Source organism: Neofelis nebulosa, chromosome 1 (assembly GCF_028018385.1).
Source record: "Neofelis nebulosa isolate mNeoNeb1 chromosome 1, mNeoNeb1.pri, whole genome shotgun sequence".
Taxonomy (NCBI): domain Eukaryota; kingdom Metazoa; phylum Chordata; class Mammalia; order Carnivora; family Felidae; genus Neofelis; species Neofelis nebulosa.
Genome location: NC_080782.1, coordinates 173,026,090 through 173,049,824, shown reverse-complemented (window position 1 = coordinate 173,049,824; position 23,735 = coordinate 173,026,090). Strand labels below are relative to the sequence as shown.

Below are 23,735 nucleotides of genomic sequence, written 5' to 3'. Positions count from 1 at the left end.
CTTTAAATCATTGGTTGTAAGTCAGTCCAGGCCACCCAGTTTATCAGAGTCCATTTCTTTATGTGGAGTTACCTGCTTCACAAGACTGTTCTGAGGATTAACAGAGATAATGAAACAGAGCATCTGAACACCTTACTGGAAGTGGAAGAGTGCTCAATGAACAGAAGCTACTGCTCATGTTATGTCTACTTATAATTACTCTCTCTTCAAAGCATGATTCAAAATTTTTGTTTGGAAAGCTACTCATGGTGCCATCACTCTTTTTTCTATTTTGTTGACTGCCTTTTGACACTCATTAATTTATTGAATAAATTTGTTATAATTTCTTGAAGATACAGACCTTTGTTGGTCCTTGCAGCATTACATTTATATGGGCATAGTGGTTATTTACTAATAATGGCCATAGACAAAAAAAATTGTAGTTCTTGGGGCACCTGAGTGGCTCAGTGGTTTAAGCGTCTGACTTCGGCTCAGGTCATGATCTCACAGTTCCTGAGTTCGAGCCCCGCATCGGGCTCTGTGCTGACAGCTCAGAGCCTGGAGCCTGCTTTGGATTCTGTGTCTCCCTCTCTCTCTCTCTCTCTGCCTCTCCCCCGCTTGTGCGCGCGCTCTCTCTCTCTCTCTCTCTCTCTCTCTCTAAATAAACATTAAAAAATTTCTAGTTAACAAATTATAAGATTATTATGATAATTATATAAACTTCTGTATCCACTAGAAGGACACATAACAGAGCACAACTCATTGAATCTGTTGGATTTTTAAGTCAAATTTTGATTTTGATCAATGTTGTTGTAATGTGCCTGAATAAACATTTTGAAAAGGAAATGAAGCTACAGATTAATCCTGACATGCTTATTCCTATAGTATCATGAATTCCCTGGTCATTGTCCTCTTCTTGTCTGGAATGGTGGCTATGATTATGCTACGGACACTGCATAAAGATATTGCCAGGTATAATCAGATGGATTCTACGGTGAGTGAAACATTTGAACTGTTCTCTAGTCTTCTGAGAGTAGTTCTTATTTTGTTCTTTGGAAAAGTTGAAATAATAGCTTTAGACAGAATCTGCCTCTAAAACATTCTTCTCAAAAGTTACCCTGAATTCACATTTTCAAATAAGAAGATGATCCTTAAGAGTTGGTCTTCCTAGGGGCGCCTGGGTGGCTCAGTCGGTTGAGCGTCCGACTTAGGCTCAGGTCATGATCTCGCAGTCTGTGAGTTCAAGCCCCATATTGGGCTCTGTGCTGACAGCTCAGGGCCTGGAGCCTGCTTCTGATTCTGTGTCTCCCTCGCTCTCTGTCCCTCCCCCCTCTCATGCTCTGTCTTTCTCTCAAAAAAAAAAAAAAAAAAAGAGTTGGTATTCTAGTATATGTGCTGCCGAAGCGAACACAAAAGGGTTGGTATTCTATAGGGGCACCTGGGTGGCTCAGTCAGTTAAGCGTCCAATTTCGGCTTAGGTCATGATCTCATGGTTCGTGGGATTGAGCCCCATGTCAGGACTGTGCTGATAGCTCAGACCCTGGAGCCTGCTTTGGATTCTGTGTATGTCTCTCTCTGCCCTTCCCCACTCGTACTCTCTCTCTCTCCCAAAAATAAATTAAAAAAAGAAACATTAAAAAATATTCTCTAGAGGTCTTCTCTAGAAATTTAGTCACTCTAGCACTCAGAGCTGCACTGCTCACAGCTCCAGTTCTGTCCCCTCTATTCATGTATGTCCTGTCACCTTTCTCAGTCTTCATTCCCAGCATGCCCCCAGTTTGTGAAACAGCAAAGCTGAGTGGAATAACTCCCAGGCAATTTTTATTTGTGTGTTTAATTTTTCAAAAGTAATTTTAACTGAGTTTTATCATTTCAACCTTTTGGTATATTCAAAGTAATTTAGTGTACCAACCTCATTTATTCTCAAAGTGTATTTTTTTTAATTTTCATTTTTTTATTTTTTTAGAGAGAGAGTGTGTGCAAGCAGGGGAGAGGGACAGAGGGAGAGAGAAGGAATCTTAAGCGGGCTCCACACTCAGTTTAGAGCCTGATGAGAGGCTTGATCCCATGACCCTGAGATCATGACCTGAGTTGAAATTTGAGAGTCGGATGCTCTACCGACCAAGCCACCCAAGTGCCCCTCAAAATATTTTAAATTGGGGGCACTTCGTGGCTCAGTTAGTTAAGCATCCAGTTCTTAGTTTCGGCTCAGGTCATGATCTCGTGGTTCGTGGGTTCAAGCCCCACATTGGGCTCTTTGATGACAACGCAGAGCCTACTTGGGATTCTCTCTCCCTCTTTCTCTGCCTTCCCTCACTCATGTGCTCACTCTCTCTGTCTCTCCCTCAAAATAAGTATATACTTGGAAAAAAAAAGAATTTTAAGTTGTATAATGTTTTACATTTTATACTTTTTCATTTTATAGCAATTATTTCCACAGGACTCATAGTGACTTGTAATGAATACAAAAAACTCAGATTTTATGTTTTCTTTTCCTGATTTCTTGGCTTTTTCTTCTCAACTTTTCTGTCCTATTCTAATTAGAAAAAGAACATGCTAGTATTTATTGTCTTTTTAGCATTTCCACCCTAAAGACTCTTTTTCATTATTTTTATTGATTATTAAATATTAAAATAATTTCAGAATACTCTCTCATAATTAGCAATTTCAAATGATTGCTCAGCTAATGGTATTTTTTTTCTTAATTTGTACAGAGGTGCCATGGGCTACAGGCCAGGGCGACCCTGCTTCCACTTTTTCCTCTTCCATTCCTTTTTCCTCCCTTATTGTAGCGGTCAGAGCAGATCTGTTCAGATATAACTCAGATTGTTTCACTTCTGTTCACAGCCCTCCAGTAACTTCCCATTTCACTCAGCATGAAAGCCAGAGTCTTTACAGGGGCTAGTGTTGGTTCTGTTGAAATATTTTAGAAGTAGAGCTGAGGATTTGTTGAAGAACTGTATTCAAGGTGTTAAAAGAAGGAATCAAGGAGGATTCCAGGGTTTTGGGGACTGAACAGCTGGCAAGATGGAGCTTCTACAGGGTTGGGGGCCTGCAGAAAGAGCAAATATAGATGGGGAGAGAAAATTCATTCAGTTGTGGTTAATTCTGTTCAGGATGCTTGTTAAATAACCAAGTGGAACTGTTGTTTAGGCAATTGTCTATGTATATGTATATCTGAGATCAGGGGAGCAGTTAGGGCTGGTGACACAAACTTCTTCATATGCTCATATTTAAGCCTACTGTACCTGGCAAAGTAGCCATGAAGTCTAATACCATTTGCTCATTTTGGAGATTAATAGACGTAGATGGGAAAGGGTAGAGTGTGAGTAAAAATTAAGTCATCAATTTGGATCATAAAGTTTGACTAGAACTAGGTAAGTATCACATTATCTTTGTATTTTTTTTTTAAAGTTTTTCAATGACTGTATTTATGGAACTTAACATACAACATTCCTTTAAAAACAATTCAAGGGGCGCCTGGGTGGCGCAGTCGGTTAAGCGTCCGACTTCAGCCAGGTCACGATCTCGCGGTCCGTGAGTTCGAGCCCCGCGTCAGGCTCTGGGCTGATGGCTCGGAGCCTGGAGCCTGTTTCCGATTCTGTGTCTCCCTCTCTCTCTGCCCCTCCCCCGTTCATGCTCTGTCTCTCTCTGTCCCAAAAATAAATAAAAAACGTTGAAAAAAAAAAAAATTAAAAAAAATAAATAAATAAAAAATAAAAACAATTCAAGAAAACTATATAAAACTCTGTGAGTCAAACTTTATAACATAAAGCTTGGGAATAGAAATCAATATTAACATTTGTAAGTTTAAAAAAAATTTGTATCAACATATTCACCAGTGAACAAACAGTATAGCTGTTTTGGTGACCACATATCAATTAAACAAGTTCATTCCCTTTTTAGGAGGATGCCCAGGAAGAATTTGGCTGGAAACTGGTTCATGGTGATATATTCCGTCCTCCAAGAAAAGGGATGCTGCTGTCAGTCTTTCTGGGATCAGGGACACAGATTTTAATAATGACTTTCGTGACTCTATGTAAGTATTAAGTGACAATTAAAAAATAGAAAATACTTTTTCTAAATAGTTTAGAAAAACAGTTTTCATAAGTGAAGTAGCTAGACTAGGTTGTATCTAAGAGTACTTTTGGCTTTTACATCTGTGTGCTCTGGCTATACGTTTCTTGGGGCAGTGTTAGCTGTGCTGGAAAACTGTGACTTCATATCTCCTTTACAGCTGCACAGAGACCAAGCCTTTGTCAAGGAGTTGGAGCTGGAGATGATTAGGTACCTGAAGACCATCTGGGTCTGAGTCTGGGTGGCTTGGAACCAGGGTCATGTAGGATGACTGTCCCATGCCGCCAGGAGCAGTAGGATCAGGATTCCAGGATGTTTTTGGCTTCTACTGAGAGAGACCAAAAGAAAAAGAGGAACTTTCTTTCTGTAGCTTTGTTCCAGAGAGATCTTCCCACACAAAAAATAGCTCCTCCTTGTGCCACCTGAAAATCTTCAGAAGTGTTATTACTTAAATGTTTGTCAATTAGGACAACTTTTTTTTTTTTTTTTTTAGTGTTTGTTTATTTTTGAGAGGGAGGGAGGGAAGGAGAGGGCCCAAAGCAGGCTCTGCACTGAGAGTGCAGAGCCCAGGGTGGGGCTCAAACCCATGAACTGTGAGATCATGACCTGAGCCAAAGTCAGACGCTTTGGATGAGCCACCCAGGCACCCCTAGAACAACCTTTTAAAAAAGAAAAAAATAGCTCCCCCCCCCCCCTTAGAGTTATTGATTAGCCTGGGAATACAGTATTTTTTCAGTTTTTCCTAATTGTGAGAGAAAAAAAATGTTCATGGAATTTTCTAAATTTTGCTTTTATTTCCCTTATGTTTCCTTTATTGGTCCTTCTACTGATGAACAGTAACAAATGAATTTTTACTATAAGTACATAAGTAAATGAAACAAATGAATTATTACTGGAAGAATTCAGAAACCACTGACCTTTTAATAATTTTTTTTAATAAAATTTATTGTCAAATTGGCTAACATACAGTATGTACAGTGTGCTCTTGGTTTTGGGGGTAGATTTCTGTGATTCATTGCTTACATACAACATACATACATACAACGGTGAGAGTACATGAGTGAGGGAGGGGCAGAAGAAGAGGGAGGGGGAGAGAGAATCTTAGCAGGCTCCATGCCCAGCAAGGAGCCCAACATGGAGCTCGATCTCGTGACTGTGAGATCATGATCTGAGCTGAACTCAAGAGTAGGACATTAAACCGACTGAGTCACCCAAGTGATCCTAATAATTTTTTTTTTAATGTTTATTTATTTTTGAGAAACAGTGCGAGTAGGGAAGGGCAGAGAGAGAATGGGAGACACGGAATCCGAAACAGGCACCAGGCTCTGAGCTGTCAGCACAGAGCCAGACGCGGGGCTTGAACCCACGAACTGTGAGATCATGACCTGACCTGAAGTCGGAAGCTCAACCAACTGAGCCACCCAGGCACCCTGCTCCTAATAATTTTTTAATGAACATTTGTTCTTATGTTTGATTGCATATTAAATATATAATGCTAAAATCATTTTATGTTAATAAAATTGTTCCAAATTTTTTGATGGAATAACTATATAAATACTTTACAAAGAGGATTCACACTTCCAAATATCTGGCACCTGAATAAGTTTGAGAACCATTGATGTGTACCTTTAGGTATACATCACTTTGAAGCCTAACCTGAAGATTAACTAGAACTAGTATCTTTATTTAGATAAGGAGATACAACTATGATGGGGAGGGCTAAAATTCTTAAGTATATTATACTGAAGAGGGTAGGTTGGGAGAAGGCATCATGACAGAGGTTTGGACACAACCAGAGGATAGCGTGAAAGCTAGTTGGGGATCACTAGATCCCCAGAGAGCCAGGGTAGAGCTGGAGGAGCAGAATGGATGCCTTAGGATAAAATGTTGCTTGAAAATTTTATTGGGAGTTGCCTTCAGTCATCACCTGATCTTTGTTGGAGTCTGCTAGAAAATGAACTTGTAAGGAAAGAAAGTTTCAGAGCGCCTGGGGATCATTTTCCTTAAATGCTCAAATATGAACTCTCTCCTCCAGAACAGTCCATTTCTTAGTCTTGTGGGGATTGGGGGGCGGGGGTGCATTTTGGTTGAAAATCTGATCGGTTTCCTGCTGATCATGAGTTTCTAGTCTTGCCCCTTGGTTGGTGTTAATGAGAACGTGTGAGTGGACATGTGCCTCATTATGTATACCTCAGAGAAATACATGCTCCTGGGGTTAGAAAACCACTTGAATTTCTTTCTGAGAAAAGTCATACCTTCTGAATTCCAGCTTAAAGCCAGGAATGTCTACAAATACAAGGTAGTATTTTTATTCTTATTAGGTAGGTTATATAAGGAAGAAAAATAAAACTAACCAATTAAATAAGGGGAGAAGCCAGAATTTCCCTGAGTCAATGACCAAGTCCTTCAGTAACTTGTGTTCAGAAAGCTAATAGTATTATGAAATGTTTTTTGTTTTATTCATTGATCAGATTCTATCTTGTCTCTTGTGTTTGAAGGTTATAGTTCTCACTCCAGAGGACCCAGTATTGTTTTTAAAGTGGGAATATTTCATGGTGGGAATGTCTATATTCATATTAATTTTAATGTTTATTTTTTATTTTTATTTTTTTGAGAGAGAGCGTGAGTGGGGGAGGAGCAGAGAGAGGGAGACACAGAATCCAAAGCAGGCTCCAGGCTCTGAGCTGGACTTGGGGTCTGAATGCACAGACTGCAAGATCATGACCTGAGTCAAAGTTGGATGCCTAACCAACTGAGCCACCCAATTTTAAAATCTCAGAAGAGCTGAACAGCTGAAAGCACTTGTGAGCATCCAGTCAGCCTTCCCTGATGGCAGGAAAGGTGGGGTCTTGTGGACGCTACAAGAAGTATCCAAAGTAGAGGTTGCTTTATTTATGATCCTATTGGTGAAGTACCTTAAAATAGTGCTAAGATTTAGCATGGCCATAGGTAAGATAGTGTATTCATGAAATTGTATTTGGTTTCTTGTTTAAAAAATGAAAGGGGTCTTCAGTCACTTCACAACAAAGGAAACTAATAAAATTTATAACTTAAAACTACTTATTTTTTAGTTTTCGCTTGCCTGGGATTTTTGTCACCTGCCAACAGAGGAGCATTGATGACTTGTGCTGTGGTCCTGTGGGTGCTTCTGGGCACTCCTGCGGGCTATGTTGCTGCCAGATTTTATAAGTGTAAGTAAAAGTCACCCTGACTGTCAGGCTAGGAACCTACTCTGCTACATCACTGCATCTGTTCTTGAAACAATATGTTTTATAGGTGTGTATCTTTATTTAAAAGAAACTTGTAAAGCGGATGGCCATCTCTAGATTTATTTGTTAAAAACTTTTTGAACAGTGAGGTAAGCAAATTTAGGTGTTGCTTATCCACAATCCCCCTTGTCCTTTTTCTTTTACATTTTGACAAAAGAGATTTGACTGAACAACTTAGATTTGCTACATTCATAGAAACATATATAGACTAATAAAGGAAGAAAGTATACTTATGAGTATCACTGATTTATTAACTAAAACAAGTAATACATATAGTAACACTTTCCTTACATAAAGAGGTTGTGCTATAATTGCATCAATTTAATATTTGGAAAAATAGACTGTACTTAAACTAAGATTGCACTATTTTAAAGAGCCCTGAAGTAATTTAATTTGCTTTTATAATGTAATTAGTGGTAATCTGTTGTATCCTTGCTTTCTAAAAGAAAAATAAAGTTGAGTGAAAAAAAAGCATCAGGGCCACAGAGTAAGGATGGGATCTGACTAGATGACTAGAAAAAGCAGCTTTGCTAGGGGCAGTGAATGCCAGTGTTTGCTGTGGAATTCTGAAGTCTATCGAGATAGTCTCATAGCTAATCTGTAATTTAAAGTGACAGGGAGGAGGTAAAAAAATCCTATCCTCTGAAAACTGTAAGACACTGATGAAAGAATTGAAGATAATGGAAAGACATGTTCATGGATTAGAAGTAATATTGATAAAATATTCATACTACTGAAAGCAATCTACTGGTTCTGTGCATTCCTTATCAAAATACTAAGAGTATTTTTCACAGAACTAGAAAAAATAACCCTAAAATTTGTATGGAATCATAAAAGACCCTGAATATCCAAAGCAATCTGGAGAAAGAACAAAACTGGAGGTATCATGATCCAAGATTTCAAGGTACATGACAAAACGGTAGTATGGTGCAGTACAGTATGGTGCTGGCACAAAAACAGACACACGGATCAGTGGAACAGAACAGAAAGCCCAGAAATAAACTCACACTTAATATGGTCAATTAATCTGCGACAATGAGGCAAGAATATATAATGGGAAAAAAAGACAGTCTCTTTAAAAAATGGTGCTGGGCAGCACATGGAAACTGGACAGCTACATGCAAAAGAATGAAACTGGACTACTTTCTTGCACCATACACAAAAGTAAGCCTAAAAAGGATTAAAGGCCTAGATGTGAGACCTAAAACCACAAAACTCTTAGAAGAGAGAACACAGGCAAGTAATCTCTTGGACATTAGCCTTAGTGGCATATTTATGTTGTTTCCCCTGCCATTCCTCAGGCAGGGGAAACAAAAGCAAAAATAGAACTATTGGAACTATACCAAAATAAATATTATTGTCCGTTTGCACAGTAAAACACAAATATCTTCTATGATTTTGCTTATGTAGAGTCTAAAAAAACAGAACAAACAAAAAAATGGACCCTTAAATACAGAGAACAGACTGGTGATTGCCAGAGGGGAGGTTGTTGGGGAGATGGGTGAAATAGATGAAAAAGGATTAAGATGTACAGACTTTCAGTTGTAAAATAAATAATTCACGGAGGTGAAAAATACAATATAGGAAATGTGGCCAATAATACTGTTGTGACAGATGGTGACTACACTCTGTCATAGTGAACATCGAGTAATATATAGAATTGGGGAATCAGTTTGTTGTACACCTGAAACTAATATAACATTGTGTCAGTTATATACGTCAGTAATAAATTGGGGAAAAAAGGGCCCACCAAAAGCAAAAACAAACAAACAAAATGGAAGATGGGACAGAACTACGGTTGATGTGAAGAAGGTTTGAGGTAAAACACAGGTTACATAGGCAGCCCTAAAAGTGACGTTGGCTAGACTCAACTCCAAGTAGAAATATTTGTTAGAGTTTGCCAGGTTCAGTGCTTTCTGAAAATGAGACGTGCTATATGTATGTGTGTCTGTGTTTTACTTTTTGTGTATTTTGTCCCAAGTTTTTTTTTCTTTTTCATCCTTTCCTAAAGGACAGAGGGTCGTGGGTGTCACGTGTAGTTTAACACACATGAGCTGAGCCACAGTTGGACCCCTACCTCCCATGCAGCACTCCCTCTTTCTCAACCATGCTGGCCTTTTTCCTGTATCTTCACACCTGCCCCAGGAACTCCCCGTGTCCTGTTCCCTGTGTGAGAAGCTCTAGCTCATGCTCCCTCCCAGCCCAGACGCAGTCCCTCCTTAACTCCTGCTCCATCCTTCAGATCCCCCAGCTGCCCATTAATCAGGCAGAACATTCAAGAGGTGCTGTCATGTGGCCCCAGTCACAAAATGCTTCATTTTATAGAATCATTTCTAATGTTTCAAAAATACTATTTGAATTTTGATTGGAATTGTATTAAACCCTGAATTAATAATTTCATAATAGTCTCTTAATCAGTAATGCTACAAATTCAAATCACATGTATATAATTTGTCATTATGTTTTAAGGCAAGTGGTACTTATAAACTATTAAAACTTTTTAAAGAAATCAGAGCTGTTCTCACACCTCAGCCAGTTTCATCTTCAGCTTTTAAGCTGGAAGCAGAAAACCATTTTTTACTCTGTGTACTTGAAAAAAAAGTTAAGTGGGGAAAAGAAATTAGAGAGGGGCAAAGCATATTAAAAAGTTCATGAGCAAATTTGTTCTGTCAAGTGGCCATAACTGTCCTACTCTTCTCAGTCACCTGATCTGACATACCCAAGCCCCACCCCCACCTCTAGCCCCTCCCAGTAACTGCAGTGGTACATGAGCCCTGAAGATTTAGACCTGCTGTGGAAACTTAAATGTGTTGCACTTGAGGCTTGCAGGTTCCTAGTTGTATAACAGATTTTGAAACTGGCCACAAGATAAAGGAGAATCCTCAGTATGCCCTTTCTCTACCCAGTTCCATGGATTGGAACTGGCCTAGAACCTAAGGGTTTGTTTTATTTTGAAGTAGAAAAAAAAAGATTGGAAAAGAAGTGGTCTGAATGACCTTCCTCTGATATTAGATTTATGCTGAAGCAAACATCTTGAGAACAGGGCTTATCCAGCAAAGTTTGTGATGTGCATCTCTGGTCTGCATCACCTAGGGATACCACATCATTTGCTAGTGTGATTTTCTAGGAGTGGTACCCAATGCTGTCTGAAAATTTGTTTAATGCCAGACAAATATGGTCATTTGGTTTGCTTTGAAGAAAAGTCTGTATGGCATACCACTTTTGTTTTCTTCCACAGCCTTTGGTGGTGAGAAGTGGAAAACAAATGTTTTACTGACGTCATTTCTTTGTCCTGGGTAAGTGAACGTTTCAATAGTAATTGTCTTACATAGTCATATTTTAGTTCCCAAATTTTCAACCTCTTAGGTCTTTAATCTTCTCTGTCTCTAAACTGTGTACACTAGAAAATGAATTTAATTTTTTAAAAAGGGATAAAAAATGAATATTTAATAAACGTTTGCGGAATGACTTCCACCTGCTATGTCTGGAAAAAGTATCTTTGGACATAAGAAATTTGTAGATTCCTTTTCTTAAAAGTCTGTTTCTTAGTCTGTGTGAGTTGGTCTGGCATGTTGTTATATAAGGCTGCATTGAAAGCTTTTGACCTAATCACAAGAAGGTGTTTTCGCTTGCAGATTATTCAGGCAAGCAAACATTTTCAGATTTCTATCAAAAGTATTGCCACTCTTGGGGCGCCTGGGTGGCTCAGTTGGTTAAGCGGCCGACTTCGGCTCAGGTCACGATCTCGCGGTATGTGAGTTTGAGCCCCGCGTCGGGCTCTGTGCTGACTGCTCAGAGCCTGGAGCCTGTTTCGGATTCTGTGTCTCCCTCTCTCTCTGACCCTCCCCCGTTCGTGCTCTGTCTCTCTCGGTCTCAAAAATAAATAAACGTTAAAAAAAAAAAAAAAAAAAAAAAAAAAAAAAGTATTGCCACTCTTAAGTAATCTAAGTTTCCACTGATAGATGAATGGGGTAAAGAAGATGTGGTAACACACACACATATACACACAATGGAATATTACTCAGTTATGAAAAAAGAAAAAAAGAATGAGTTCTTGCCATTTGTGACCTCATGGTCGACCTAGTGCTAAGTAAAATAAGTCTGAGAAAGACAAGTACCATGTGATTTCACTCATTTGTGGAATCTAACAACAAATGAACAAACAAAACAGAAGTAGACTCATAAATATAAAGAAAAAATTGGTGGATGCCAGAGGGGATAGTTGGGGAAAGGGATGGGCAGAATAGGCCAAGAGGATTAAGAGTTACAAACTTCAGTTTAAAATAAATAAGTGATAGAGATGAAAAATAGAGCATAAGGAATATATTGTACTAACAGTATATGGTAACAAAGGGTGACTTTACTTATGGTGAGCACTGAGTAATGTACAGACATTGTCAAATCACTACATTGTACACCTGAAACTAATATAACATTGTCAACTATAATTGAAAGATAAAAAAATTTTTTTAAAGTAGTGCCACTTTATTTAGAGTTTATTCCATTAAACAGAGTAATATATAGCAAAAATTTTTTTAAATGACAATCACGTTTAAAAAAATAATAATTGTGACCCTTTGGAAGATAGCTTTTTTTTTTTTTTTTTTTAATTTTTTTTTCAACGTTTTTTATTTATTTTTGGGACAGAGAGAGACAGAGCATGAACGGGGGAGGGGCAGAGAGAGAGGGAGACACAGAATTGGAAACAGGCTCCAGGCTCCGAGCCATCAGCCCAGAGCCTGACGCGGGGCTCGAACTCACGGACCGCGAGATCGTGACCTGGCTGAAGTCGGACGCTTAACCGACTGCGCCACCCAGGCGCCCCGGAAGATAGCTTTTGATATCAAGTATCTGATCAGTGTCTGGTCCTAGAAATAGAACCCACTTTTTTCCCAACTCCCAGATTTCTGGTGGACAAGAACCAGCCTCTGAGCAGTTAGCAGCAATAGTGAAATCCAAAGGTTAAATCTAAAAGCCAGGCCATTCCATTTGCAGGCCAGAAACGAAAGAGTAACAATAGTTGCATTGTTTATACATGTTTGGGGTAAATATTCCCTCAGATAGTTACCTCCATTGAAGAATGACATTATTTATTTATTTATTTATTTATTTACTTATTTATTATTTTAGAGAGAGAGAGGGTGAGCAGGGGAGAGGGGCAGAGGGAGGGAGTGAGAATCTTTCTTTTTTTAATGTTTATATTTGAGAGAGAGAGAGAACACAAGTGGGAGAGGAGCAAAGAGAGAGGGAGATGCAGAATCTGAAGCAGGCTCCAGGCTCTGAGCTGTCAGCACAGAGCCCGATGTGGGGCTGGAACTCTGAAACTGGGAGATTATGACCTGAGCCAAAGTCAGACGTTTAACCAACTGAGCCACCCAGGCACCCTGATGTATTCAGATTTTTATGCTTTTTCTCCAGCCAAATCCTTTGTCTTCTTTCCCATCAACTAAAGAAGTACTCCTTCTTCCCAAGACAAGTCAGCAGTCTGTGATTTCCTTCAGAAACTTGCCTTTCAGACATTCCTCCTAATCTCTGGCATCTTCTATTTCTCAGTGTTCTGTTCGTGTTTCATCGTCTTTCCTACAAATATACTAGGTTCCCAAATCCTAAAATGAGCTTCTCCATAAGCATCTTCCCCTCTACTATCTTCTTTCTTTTACATTCCCAACAAACTGCCTTGAAAACATATTCCACACTCCTTTATTCTCATTTTCTTCTCAGCATACATTCACAACGTAAACCCACGTACTCTTTCTTCCCCTATGACTTTAGTGAAAACTTCTCTCAAATACCAATGATACTCACATTTCTAAATCTAGAAATCATTTTCTCTGTCTTCACTCTATCTCTCTACATTGTCTAACATTGGGATACTTTCTCCTTGAAATGCCTTTCATTTTTTGGCTTCATAGAAATTATCCTAAGCCAGTTCTTTTATATCTCTGATCAGCCCTTCTTTGATTTATCTTCATGCCACCCTTAAAAGTGGGTGTTCATTTAAAAAAAAACAACAACAAAAACCTGTTAGGTTTTCACCAGAAGGATAGTGAGGTAATGAATGAGGGAAAAGCCAGGGTTGGGGGAAGAGAAGCACATAAGAGTGTACCAGGAACCCAAGGGGGAAGGGAGAATTGGTGTTTGCCTAGGAAAAGAAGTACCATTTAATGACATGAAATTAATTCATGTAATTTTATGTAAATACCTACATATAATTGTTACAGTAGACACAACAAAATGGTATTTGATAATATTAAACATCGTTTCCAAATATAAAAATTATTTAATGGAGGGGCATGTGGGTGGCTCAGTCAGTTAAGCATCCAACTCTTGGTTTAGGCTCAAGTCATGATCTCACCTTTCATGAGATCGAGCTCCAAATTGGGCTCTTTGCTGACAGTGTGATTGCTGCTTGGGATTCTTTCTCTCCCTCTCTTTGCTCCTCCCCCACTTGTACACACTCACGCTCCACTCTCTTAAAATAAATAAATTAAAAAAAAAAAGGATTGAATGGAGAGAAATGCTTCCTTATATTAATAAAAATCTCATATTTAATTGTGATATAATTTGTATACAGAGAACAAGTTTCAGCTATAAAACAACAACAGAAAGGAGTATTAGCAACAGAAAACCTTCACAGTACGAGATACAAATTCACCGTGTTACTTGATCAGAGTATTGACTGCATGAGGGGTTTGGCAATGTGCTGCAGCTACTAGCACAGAAAACATATAGACCATATATTCATGGAAGCAGCTAGATGTGGCATCACCAATCAGAGGAAGTGTTAGATGATGCTCATACTTGATTGTGTATATAAAGGAAGAAAAATTCTGTTCTTACCAGTCACACACACAATCAGTTCCAAGGGGATTGTGATCTAAATGTAATGGGGTTAACAGTTGGAAGAAAATATGGAAGAGTGTCTTCATGGAAGTGCCTGGCTAGCTCAGTTGGTGGAGCATCTGACTCTTGATCTCGGGGTTGTGAGTTCAAATCCCACGTTGGGTGTGGAGATTGCATAAAAAAATAAAATCTTTAAAAAAAACAAAAAAGAGGAGTATGTTCATGATCCCAGGTTAGGAAAGACTTTCTTCTCTTAAATAAGTTACACAAAGGATAAAGGGAAAATTGACAACTGGTCACATTAAAAACTGTGTGGGGGGAATGTAGAAACAATTATCATGTGATTACAGCCATATGTTTTAAAATGTACTCAGAGAAAAAAGACTGAAGGGAAATTAAGTATACATATTCACTTGTTTGGGGTTCATAAAAAGCCGTTAACTCAGAGAACGGGATATTTAACAAGGAATTATTAGTAGCTAGAGTATATAAATAACTCACATCTATAACTTTAGAAAAGACGTACACCCCAAATGAAAAGTGAGTAGTAGATGTAACCACCAAGTCACAGAAATAATAACTATAAAACCAATAGACACAAGATGCTCCACAGCATTTGTGAACAGGACTTAAATTAAACAATAAATTTGACAATCAAAGCACGATGAAATACATAAAGAGGTAACTTTCTTAAGCTACTGGTGGGAATTTCAGTCAGGCAAAACCAATCTGAAGAGCAATTTGGTAATTTCTAGAAAGTAATTTTAAATTCATATACCCCATTACTCAGCAAATTCATTTTCTTTGTATGTGACACAGAAATTGTAATATTAATTACATATGATTGGTACTATATCATTTTGCTTCTGACTCAAGTTTTACCCAAAAGCCTATTGTATCTTTCAGGATTGTATTTGCTGACTTCTTTATAATGAATCTGATTCTCTGGGGAGAAGGATCTTCAGCAGCTATTCCTTTTGGAACATTGGTTGCCATATTGGCCCTTTGGTTCTGCATATCTGTGCCTCTAACGTTTATTGGTGCATACTTCGGTTTTAAGAAGAACGTAAGTTTATGTGTTCATTTATTCAAATAAATTTCAGCTATGAAAATTAGCATATGCCACCTTAAAAGATAGAACAGTGTCTTAAAAAAAAAATGTCTAAAAGATACACACTTACCCTATGGGATCTGGATTTCATAGAAAATTGATGACCTCTTAGTTTGATTGCAGTCATTCTTAAAAATAGTATTATTTTGGGTGTGGTAGAGAAGTCACAGATATAAACTTAGGTTTCAAAGTTTTGTAAGTAAATGGAAACTGTAGATTAATAGACAACGAAATGCTAAGTTAAACTATTGAAAACTTTTTTTAGTGTTTTAAGTTAGTGCATTAAGTGTTTCTACATTACTTAACAAAGTAAACCAAGAATATGGGTTAGGAGGAAAGCTGTAAGAAAAGTGACTATAAAGTGACAGTGGTAATTTTTTTTAACATGTAGCTTTGCAAAACATTTTCTATGGTTTTCCTCCTAATATTTCCTGCTAATATTCAAAGCTCAGTCCATCCCTGCCTCCAGTCTTCTCCACCTCTGCTGCCTCCTTTTGCCCACAGGCTAAGAGGAAAATGGAAATTTTTTCTTTCCTTTTTTTTTTAAAATTAGTCCCCCCCCCACCTTTTTTTTAAGGTTTGTTTATTTTGAGAGAAAGAGAGAGTGTGTGAGTGGGGGAGGGGCAGAGAGAATCCCAGGCAGGTTCTGCACTATCACTGCGATCCCAAAGGGGGACTTGAACCCACAAACAACAATGTGATCGCGACCTGAGCCGAAGTCGAATGCTTAACCGACTGAGCCAACCAGGCGCCCTGAGAATTTAGTGTCCTTCTCACTTCACTGTCCTTGCTTTTCTCTGAGAACATCCAGTCCACAAGGTTAAAAGAGATAATGTATTGCCATACACTTTGTGAAGGGGACCCAGAATGTCCTGGAAGAAACTGCCATTGCTTCATTGTCTCCACTGCACCTACCATGCCAGCCTACTGTAAGATTTTTCAATTCTTTGGCATTTTGCTTAATTTACAATTCTAAATCTGTATAGCATAAATATATATATATATATAGCACAAATAGTGACCTGGCATGATTTAAAAATTTTGATTACATAAATAAGTATTTGACATTCTAAAAATATTCCTGTGAAAAATACAAACACTGAAGAACAATCTAATGATTTTCTATCTGTATATCTATTTCACAGAAGTATATTCTCAATGAGACTACCAGTTATACGTTTTGGTTTTTTTTTTAAGAATTTATTTATTTTGAGAAAGAGAGTGCATATATGCAAGTAGGGAGGGACAGGGAGGACAGGGAGGGGGAGAGAGAGAGAGAGTGAGTGAGTCAGAGTCCCAAGCAGACTCTACCCTGTCAGTGCAGAGCCCACCATGGGGCTTGATCCCATGAACTGCGAGATCGTGACCTGAGCCAAAATCAAGTGTCAGACTCTTAACTGACTGAGCCTCCCAGGTGCCCTACCAAGTTTTAAGTTTTGAGATGTCATCACAAAAACTATAAAAGTATGCTTTTGTAATTTTTTGCAAGAAAATGAATTTCTGTATCTGTACCCCTGTTTCCCCTCGGCTGTGTTTTTGGTGCTTTAGATTTCATTTATTTTTATACTACCATGTCATATGTTACAAAAGGGAGAATATTATCAGTATCTTATGGTCATAAAGCTTCATATAGCCAGTCATTGTTGCCTTTATGTTCTTAAATCTTAGTAGAATTGAACAATTTTAGTAAAGATGATATTGCCCATCTCCAAATAAAAATTCATCGACAGTAACTTCAGAATCAGCTAATTTCTTACAATAATTATGTCATTAAAAGGGAAAACCTAACATTTCCTTTGTCTTAACTGTTATTTTTAAGTACTATATTACCTCCTTCTATGTATTTCTTACTTTACCTAAAGCCATTAATGGATAACTGCTGGTAACAGTGATGGCTTGTTCCACTAGACAGACTGAACATTGTACCTGATAGTATCTGGGGTCATTGCTTCTAAATACAAAATTCAGTTTGATGACTTAAGTAGACTTAAATTGCCAATACTATCATCATGGAAGCTGAGAAAAAGCAGGCAGATAATCTAACATAGAGAAAATTTTTTTAAATAGATAAATATTTATGAATCCTTTCTTTTTTTTTTTTTTTACTAAAGGCCATTGAACATCCAGTTCGAACCAATCAGATTCCACGTCAGATTCCTGAGCAATCCTTCTACACAAAGCCGTTGCCTGGTATTATCATGGGAGGGATTTTGCCCTTTGGGTGCATCTTTATACAGCTTTTCTTCATTCTAAATAGTATCTGGTAAGCTAAGGGTGAAGTCGTCTTATCCCCTTTCCCATTACATGTAGTATTAGCTTTCTCTTTTTGTTTATCTGGATGGATGACTATTTGTATCTTATACATGTAAAATCTCCAGTAATCAGAAATCTTAAGAGCCAAAGGTTATTTTATCTTTTCCATATGAGAAAAAGAATAAGTGATAACAGCTGTTACTAATTGAGTGCTTATTAATTCTTACTTTTACTTCTGACTTAATCCTCAGACCTCCGTGGGGTGGGTATTTATCCCCATTTTACAGAGACAGAGGTGAAGCTTTGGATATTAAGTAATTTACCTGTGTCACACGGCTACTATGTGACAGAAAATTAACCTGTCTCCCCATACCTGTGTTCTTAAGTAACTGATCTGTACTGCTTCAGAGAGAAGATACTCTGAGCCCTTGATATAGGGGATTTGATTTGATCAAGCTTTGGGAGGAGGGTGGAGGTAGATGACGTTCAAAGTTCTTACTAATCCCAAGATTCCTTCATTCTCTTGATTTCTTATTTGCATGGAAAAACTCATGGTGCTAATTCTGAGCCACTTCATTAGGGTATATACACTGCAGTGTGTTATCGTAATATGACCACAGTGACATGTTACAGCAAGTACCAAGGTTTGCAGTAACATGGAGTCAGCATTGAATGTGAGCTTTTTAGTGATTGGAACAGATCTTTCCTTCCCGATTGTTACAACATTTTCAAAAGTCAGCTGTTTTTATCACATATGATAAGAAACAATGTATACCAACTGCGACCCTTTTTTAGTTTGGCTCTGCATGTGTATTAATTTTTCATCAAATTTGTCTCACTAGTAAACAATTAGACTAAGCATATTTGACTAAATAAGAGTTTCAGGTTCTACTTGAGTAAGAAGGCAAAATCCAATGACATTACCAAACCTTTTCCTCTCCCTGCCCTACCCCTTACACCATCCACACCTATGAGGTTGTGTTGTCTTTAGTTGGGAGAAAAAGCAAACATTTTCCAGTTCAGGGAAGGTGAAAAGACTGTGTCATTTACTGTGACAAAGAGAAAAGATTTATAGTTTAATCTTAACATGTTTGATTATAGGTCTCATCAGATGTATTACATGTTTGGCTTCCTATTTCTGGTGTTTATCATTTTGGTTATTACATGTTCAGAGGCAACTATACTTCTTTGCTATTTCCACCTATGTGCAGAGGTATGTATTAACAATGTTCACTTGTATTAATTTGTAGCCGGTATTTATAATTTTGGCATAAGACAACTTTGAATACCATCAATTGAAATAATTTCTGTAAATATGTGTTTATTAAGATAGAAATTGACCTGCATTCCTCAATTAAATGTAGCTCTTTTTAGGATTGGATTATGATAGTATCTCAGTTCAGTATGTTTATTTAGAGCTTAAATTTAAAATGTTAATTTTCTCGGTTTTTCTTTTAAAATTTGTTTATTTTTATCTAAAATCTTTTTTTTAACACTAAAGTTTATTTTGAGAGAGAGAGGGAATCCCAAGTAGGCTCTGCACTGTCACACAGAGCCCCACTCGGGCCTCTATCCCACAAACTGTGAGATCATGACCTGAGTCAAAATCAAGAGTCAGATGCTTAACCAACTGAGCCACCCATGCACCTCTTTCTTTCTTTCTCTTTCTTTCTTTCTTTCTTTCTTTCTTTCTTTCTTTCTTTCTTTCTTTCTTTCGAGAGAGCACGTGAGCATGCGCATGCATGTGAGTAGGGGAGGGGCAGAGAAGGGGAAAGAAAATGCCAAACAGGCACCACACCCATTGTGGAGCCCCATGTGGGGCTCGATCCCCATGAGATTGTGACCTAAGCTGAAATCCAGAGCCGGACACTCTCGACCAGCTGAGCCACACAGGCACCCTTAATATAAAACATTTTTAAGTGGGAGTATTCATTAAAACATTAGAGTGATTACACTGTAATGAATTATAGTCATGGCAAAATGATGGCACTCTTATGTATATTTGATTTTTGAAGATCTGGGTTGTATTAAATCATTCTTTTGTATTTATTTTCTATATAGGAGATTAAATCTGATTTTGTTAAACTTAGATGCTTTTCTTAAAAGTTGAGGTTAAATTCACATAACTTAAAATTAAACCATTTTAAAGTGAACAATTCAGTGGCATTTACTACGTTCATTTACAGTGTTGTACAACTACCACCTCTTTCTAGTTCCAAAATATTTTCATCACCCTTAAATAAAACCTCATACCATTAAGCAGTTACTTCTCATTCCCTTCTCCCTCCAAAACCCTGGCAATCATCAGTCTGCTTTCTGTCTATAGATTTACCTATTCTGGACATTTCACGTTAATGGAATCATATGTGACCTTTTGTGTCTGGCTTCTTTCACGTAGCAGAATGTTTTCAAGATTCAGTACTTTGTTCCTTTTTATAACTGAATAATATTCCATTGTATGGCTATACCCTAATTTGTTTATCCAGTCATTTGCTGATGGAAATTAGATTTGTTTCCACCTTTTGGCTATTGGGAATAGTGCTTCTATGAACATTCATATACAGATACTTGTTTTGAGTACCAGTTTTCAGTTCTTTTGGGTATATACATTAAAGTGGAATCACTGAGTCATATGGTAATTCTTTAACTTTTTGCAGAGCCACCAAAGTATTTTTCACAGTGGCTGTACCATTTGCATTCTTACCAGAGATGCACAAGTGTTCTAATTTCTCCATATCCTTACCTACACTTGCTATTTGCCGTTTTTTAAAAATTATAGCCAGCCTTGTAGGTGTGAAGTTGTATCTTATTGTGGTTTTGATTTTCACTTCCCCAGTGACTAATGATGTTGAGCATCTTTTCTTTGGTTGTTGACCATCTGTGTATCTTGTTTGGAGAAATGTCTGTGTAGATTTTTTGCCCATTTATGAACTGGGTTATTTATCTTTTTGTTGAGTTGTAAGAGTTCTGTATATATTCTGAATACTAAGTACTAAACTTTTATCAGATAAGTGATTTGCAAATATTTTCTCTTGTTCTGTAGGTTGTCTTTTTACTTTCTTGATAATGGCCTTTACACAAAAGTTTGTAATTTTGATAGAATCTGATTTATCTATTTTTTTTCTTTTGTTGCCATATCTAAGAATTCATTGCTAAATTCAAGGTAATGAAAATTTATCTGTATGTTTTCTTCTGAGTGTATAGTTTTAGCTTACATATTTAGGTCATTGATCCATTGTGAGTTTATTTTTTGGTTATGGTAATTAGTTAGGAATCCACCTTCATTCTTTTACATGTGAATATCCAGTTTTTCCATTTGTTAAAGAGACTAAATCTTTCCTCATTGAATGGTCTTGCAACCTTGTGGAAAATCCATTGGCCATAGGTGTGTGGATTTATTTCTGGATTCTCAGTCAATTCTATTCCAGTGGTATATACAGTGTCTTTATGCCAGTACCACACTGTTTTGATTACCATAGCTTTGTAATAAATTCTGGAATTGGGAAGGGTCAGTTCTCTAACTTTGTTCTTTTGTGAAGACTGTTTTGGCTATTCAGGACCCTTTGCAATTGCCTATGAACTTGGGATCAGCTTTTCCTTTTTTGTAATAAAGGGTTGTTGGAATTTTGATAGGAATTGCATTGAATCTGGAGATCACTTAGAAGAGTATTGCCATCTTATCAGTGTCAAGTCTTCCAGTCCATGGACACAGAATGTCTTTCCATTTATTTGTCTTTAATTTTTTTTTTTTTTGGCATGTTTTGTATTGTAGTTTTCAGTGTATAAGTCTTTCATGTTCTTGGTGAAATTTGTTCCTAGGTATCTTATTCTTTTTGGATGCTGTTGTAAATGGACTTTTTTTTAAATTTCCTTTTCAGATTGTTCATCATTAGTGTATAAAAACACAGCTGATTTTCATTTCTTTCCTGTACCCCTGCAATTTTGCTAAATTTGTTTATTTGCTATAGTAGTTTTTGTGTGTGGACTCCATAAGATTTTCTAATTTATGCTGGCATACTTTTTAAATATATTTAATTTTTCACATATTCTACGGGGTAGGAAAGAGTGAAGTATTTTCTTTTAAGAGATCTCCTGCTAAGCTATAAACTACTTTATGCAAAAGTAAGAAGAGCTGTTTTTAAAACTTACCTTGTTTAAATTATGTTACTCGCAACTGAAAATAGATTTCAACCAGGCCTTAATAGGATAATCTTCCTAACATAGAGTTGACCAGAGTATAAGATAAATAATATTAATTTTGAACTATGTAAGTAAGATCTTGTGCATTGCTTTTCTTTGGGAAGAGTACATTTTAAAGTACAGTCTAATGCTTCATTATTCATAAACCATTTAAGATTTTTCCATGTGTTTTTAGCCCAACTTGAAGTAGTTCCACCAAAAGTAGGGAATGCTTTTTAGCATCTTCAGTGAGCAGGGAAATGGGCAAAGTTCAGTAGGAGAAAAAGACGGGAAATGATAGCAAAGCTAGGTTTTGGGGCTGTGTCACGTAGCTGCATTTGCTTTGTAACTTTGTTCTGCTACATGTAATTAGTAATTGGAAAGTAATTCTTGTTCTTTAACTTTTTCTTTTCTACCTAGGATTACCATTGGCAGTGGCGTTCATTCCTTACCAGTGGCTTTACTGCAGTTTATTTCTTAATATATGCAGTACACTACTTCTTTTCAAAATTGCAAATCACAGGAACGGCAAGTACAATTCTGTACTTTGGCTATACCATGATAATGGTTTTGATCTTCTTTCTTTTTACAGGTAAGAATTAAAATGATTAGTTTTAGTTAATAAGTTTTTAGGCAAATTATTTATAAATATTTTCCTTGGGCTTCTACTACTCAGCACTCCTACATTTAGTCCTAAGTGCAGCTGAGCATTGTTTGGTCGGCCCCGCTGTGAGGTGGATGTCAATAAACCAAAGAGGAAACAGAACCTAAAGGAAGAAGGCTAAACAGTGTCCATTGTTGTGCTAGGAGTCCAGGGGTACCTGGGCCCATACCTGTCAAAAGTTTTCCCCTATTAACCTGTTAATGGTACAGTGCTTCTTAAGCTCATTTCAGAGATAGGGTGAAAGCTTTAGCTGTCTAAGTCTAGGGATAAGTAGAAATCGAAGGGGTGAAGTCAAGATGAAATTGAGAATAAATGTTACCAAGAAAAGACAATCATAGAATACCCCTTACTCTAGAAATTTAAACTACAAGTTTATATCTCCACTTTAAAATATAGAAGTACCTGATGGGAAATTGTATTGTATTGGTATTTATTTTATATATGTGTGCCTTATCTCTTCACCTGGATAAAAGTTTTCTGAGTCTTAGAGCGCTTAGAGTAGCTGCTTGGTAAACATTTGTGGAATAACCAAACTAAAAAAAGAAAATTGTGGGACCTTTCTTTTTCACAAAAAAATGTGCATCTATAATTTTATCTTAGATTGTGTTGCATGCTGTGTGAGGAAATATAGGATCTGAAAAGGAAAAATGAATTAAAAATAAATTAGAACTGTTCTGCTTTTTAGTCATCTGTTAACATTTGAGAGAATTAGATGGGGTTTTGAAGTTCCCCTGTTGCTGTATCAGCTGTAAGGAGGTTCAGGCTCTTACACTGATTCTGTATTCCAGGTCATTGGTCAGGTACAGGCGGGGTTGATGTATGTGGTGGGTGCTTGTCTTAGTGCTGCGTAACACATAGTTAGGTCCACAGCCATAAATCTTAATCAGTGATCTGCAAAACAAAGTGTAGCCTCTGAAACGAGCAATTACTGTTGTGCATATGGATCTGTATGTCTGTAAAAGCATATATAGAAGAATTTACTCCTTGCCTACACACAAAAAGTAGTGATCTTAGTGAATGTCTCTTATTTTCCCAGGCATGTGATATGATAGTTTACCTATTGTGTAGTTTATCACCTCTCTTTATTGTTCTTGATTTTTAGTGACATTTTATTTATTCAGAGTGAAACAAACTTTGTAATCTAAATTTTGGAGCCACCTCAAATTGAATCAACCAGTTAAACCAGTAACTTTGGGTGTATTTCAGTTTATGGGAAAGATTCTCTGCTGGGGAATGGTGAACCCTTTTCAGTGTCTCGCGTTTTTCTAAAGTGGGGTACATCTGTATTTACTTCAGTACTCCAAACTGACACCATTTTATTTAAGTAAATCTGTTTTACAAAACAAAACATTCTGTTACA

The 23,735-nt window shown here is 37.3% G+C and overlaps 1 protein-coding gene across 1 annotated transcript in view; it reads left to right on the top strand.

Annotated features, from left to right (window-relative positions):
* Positions 1 to 23,735, top strand: part of TM9SF2 (transmembrane 9 superfamily member 2) — a 67,671-nt gene that overhangs the window by 41,684 nt on the left and 2,252 nt on the right. Inside the window, exons 9-16 of the mRNA XM_058743938.1 lie at positions 865 to 973; positions 3,886 to 4,018; positions 7,128 to 7,247; positions 10,564 to 10,621; positions 15,075 to 15,234; positions 17,391 to 17,542; positions 18,634 to 18,745; positions 22,132 to 22,303. Coding sequence (XP_058599921.1) covers positions 865 to 973; positions 3,886 to 4,018; positions 7,128 to 7,247; positions 10,564 to 10,621; positions 15,075 to 15,234; positions 17,391 to 17,542; positions 18,634 to 18,745; positions 22,132 to 22,303 — 1,016 coding nt within the window. The remainder of the gene's footprint in view (positions 1 to 864; positions 974 to 3,885; positions 4,019 to 7,127; positions 7,248 to 10,563; positions 10,622 to 15,074; positions 15,235 to 17,390; positions 17,543 to 18,633; positions 18,746 to 22,131; positions 22,304 to 23,735) is intronic.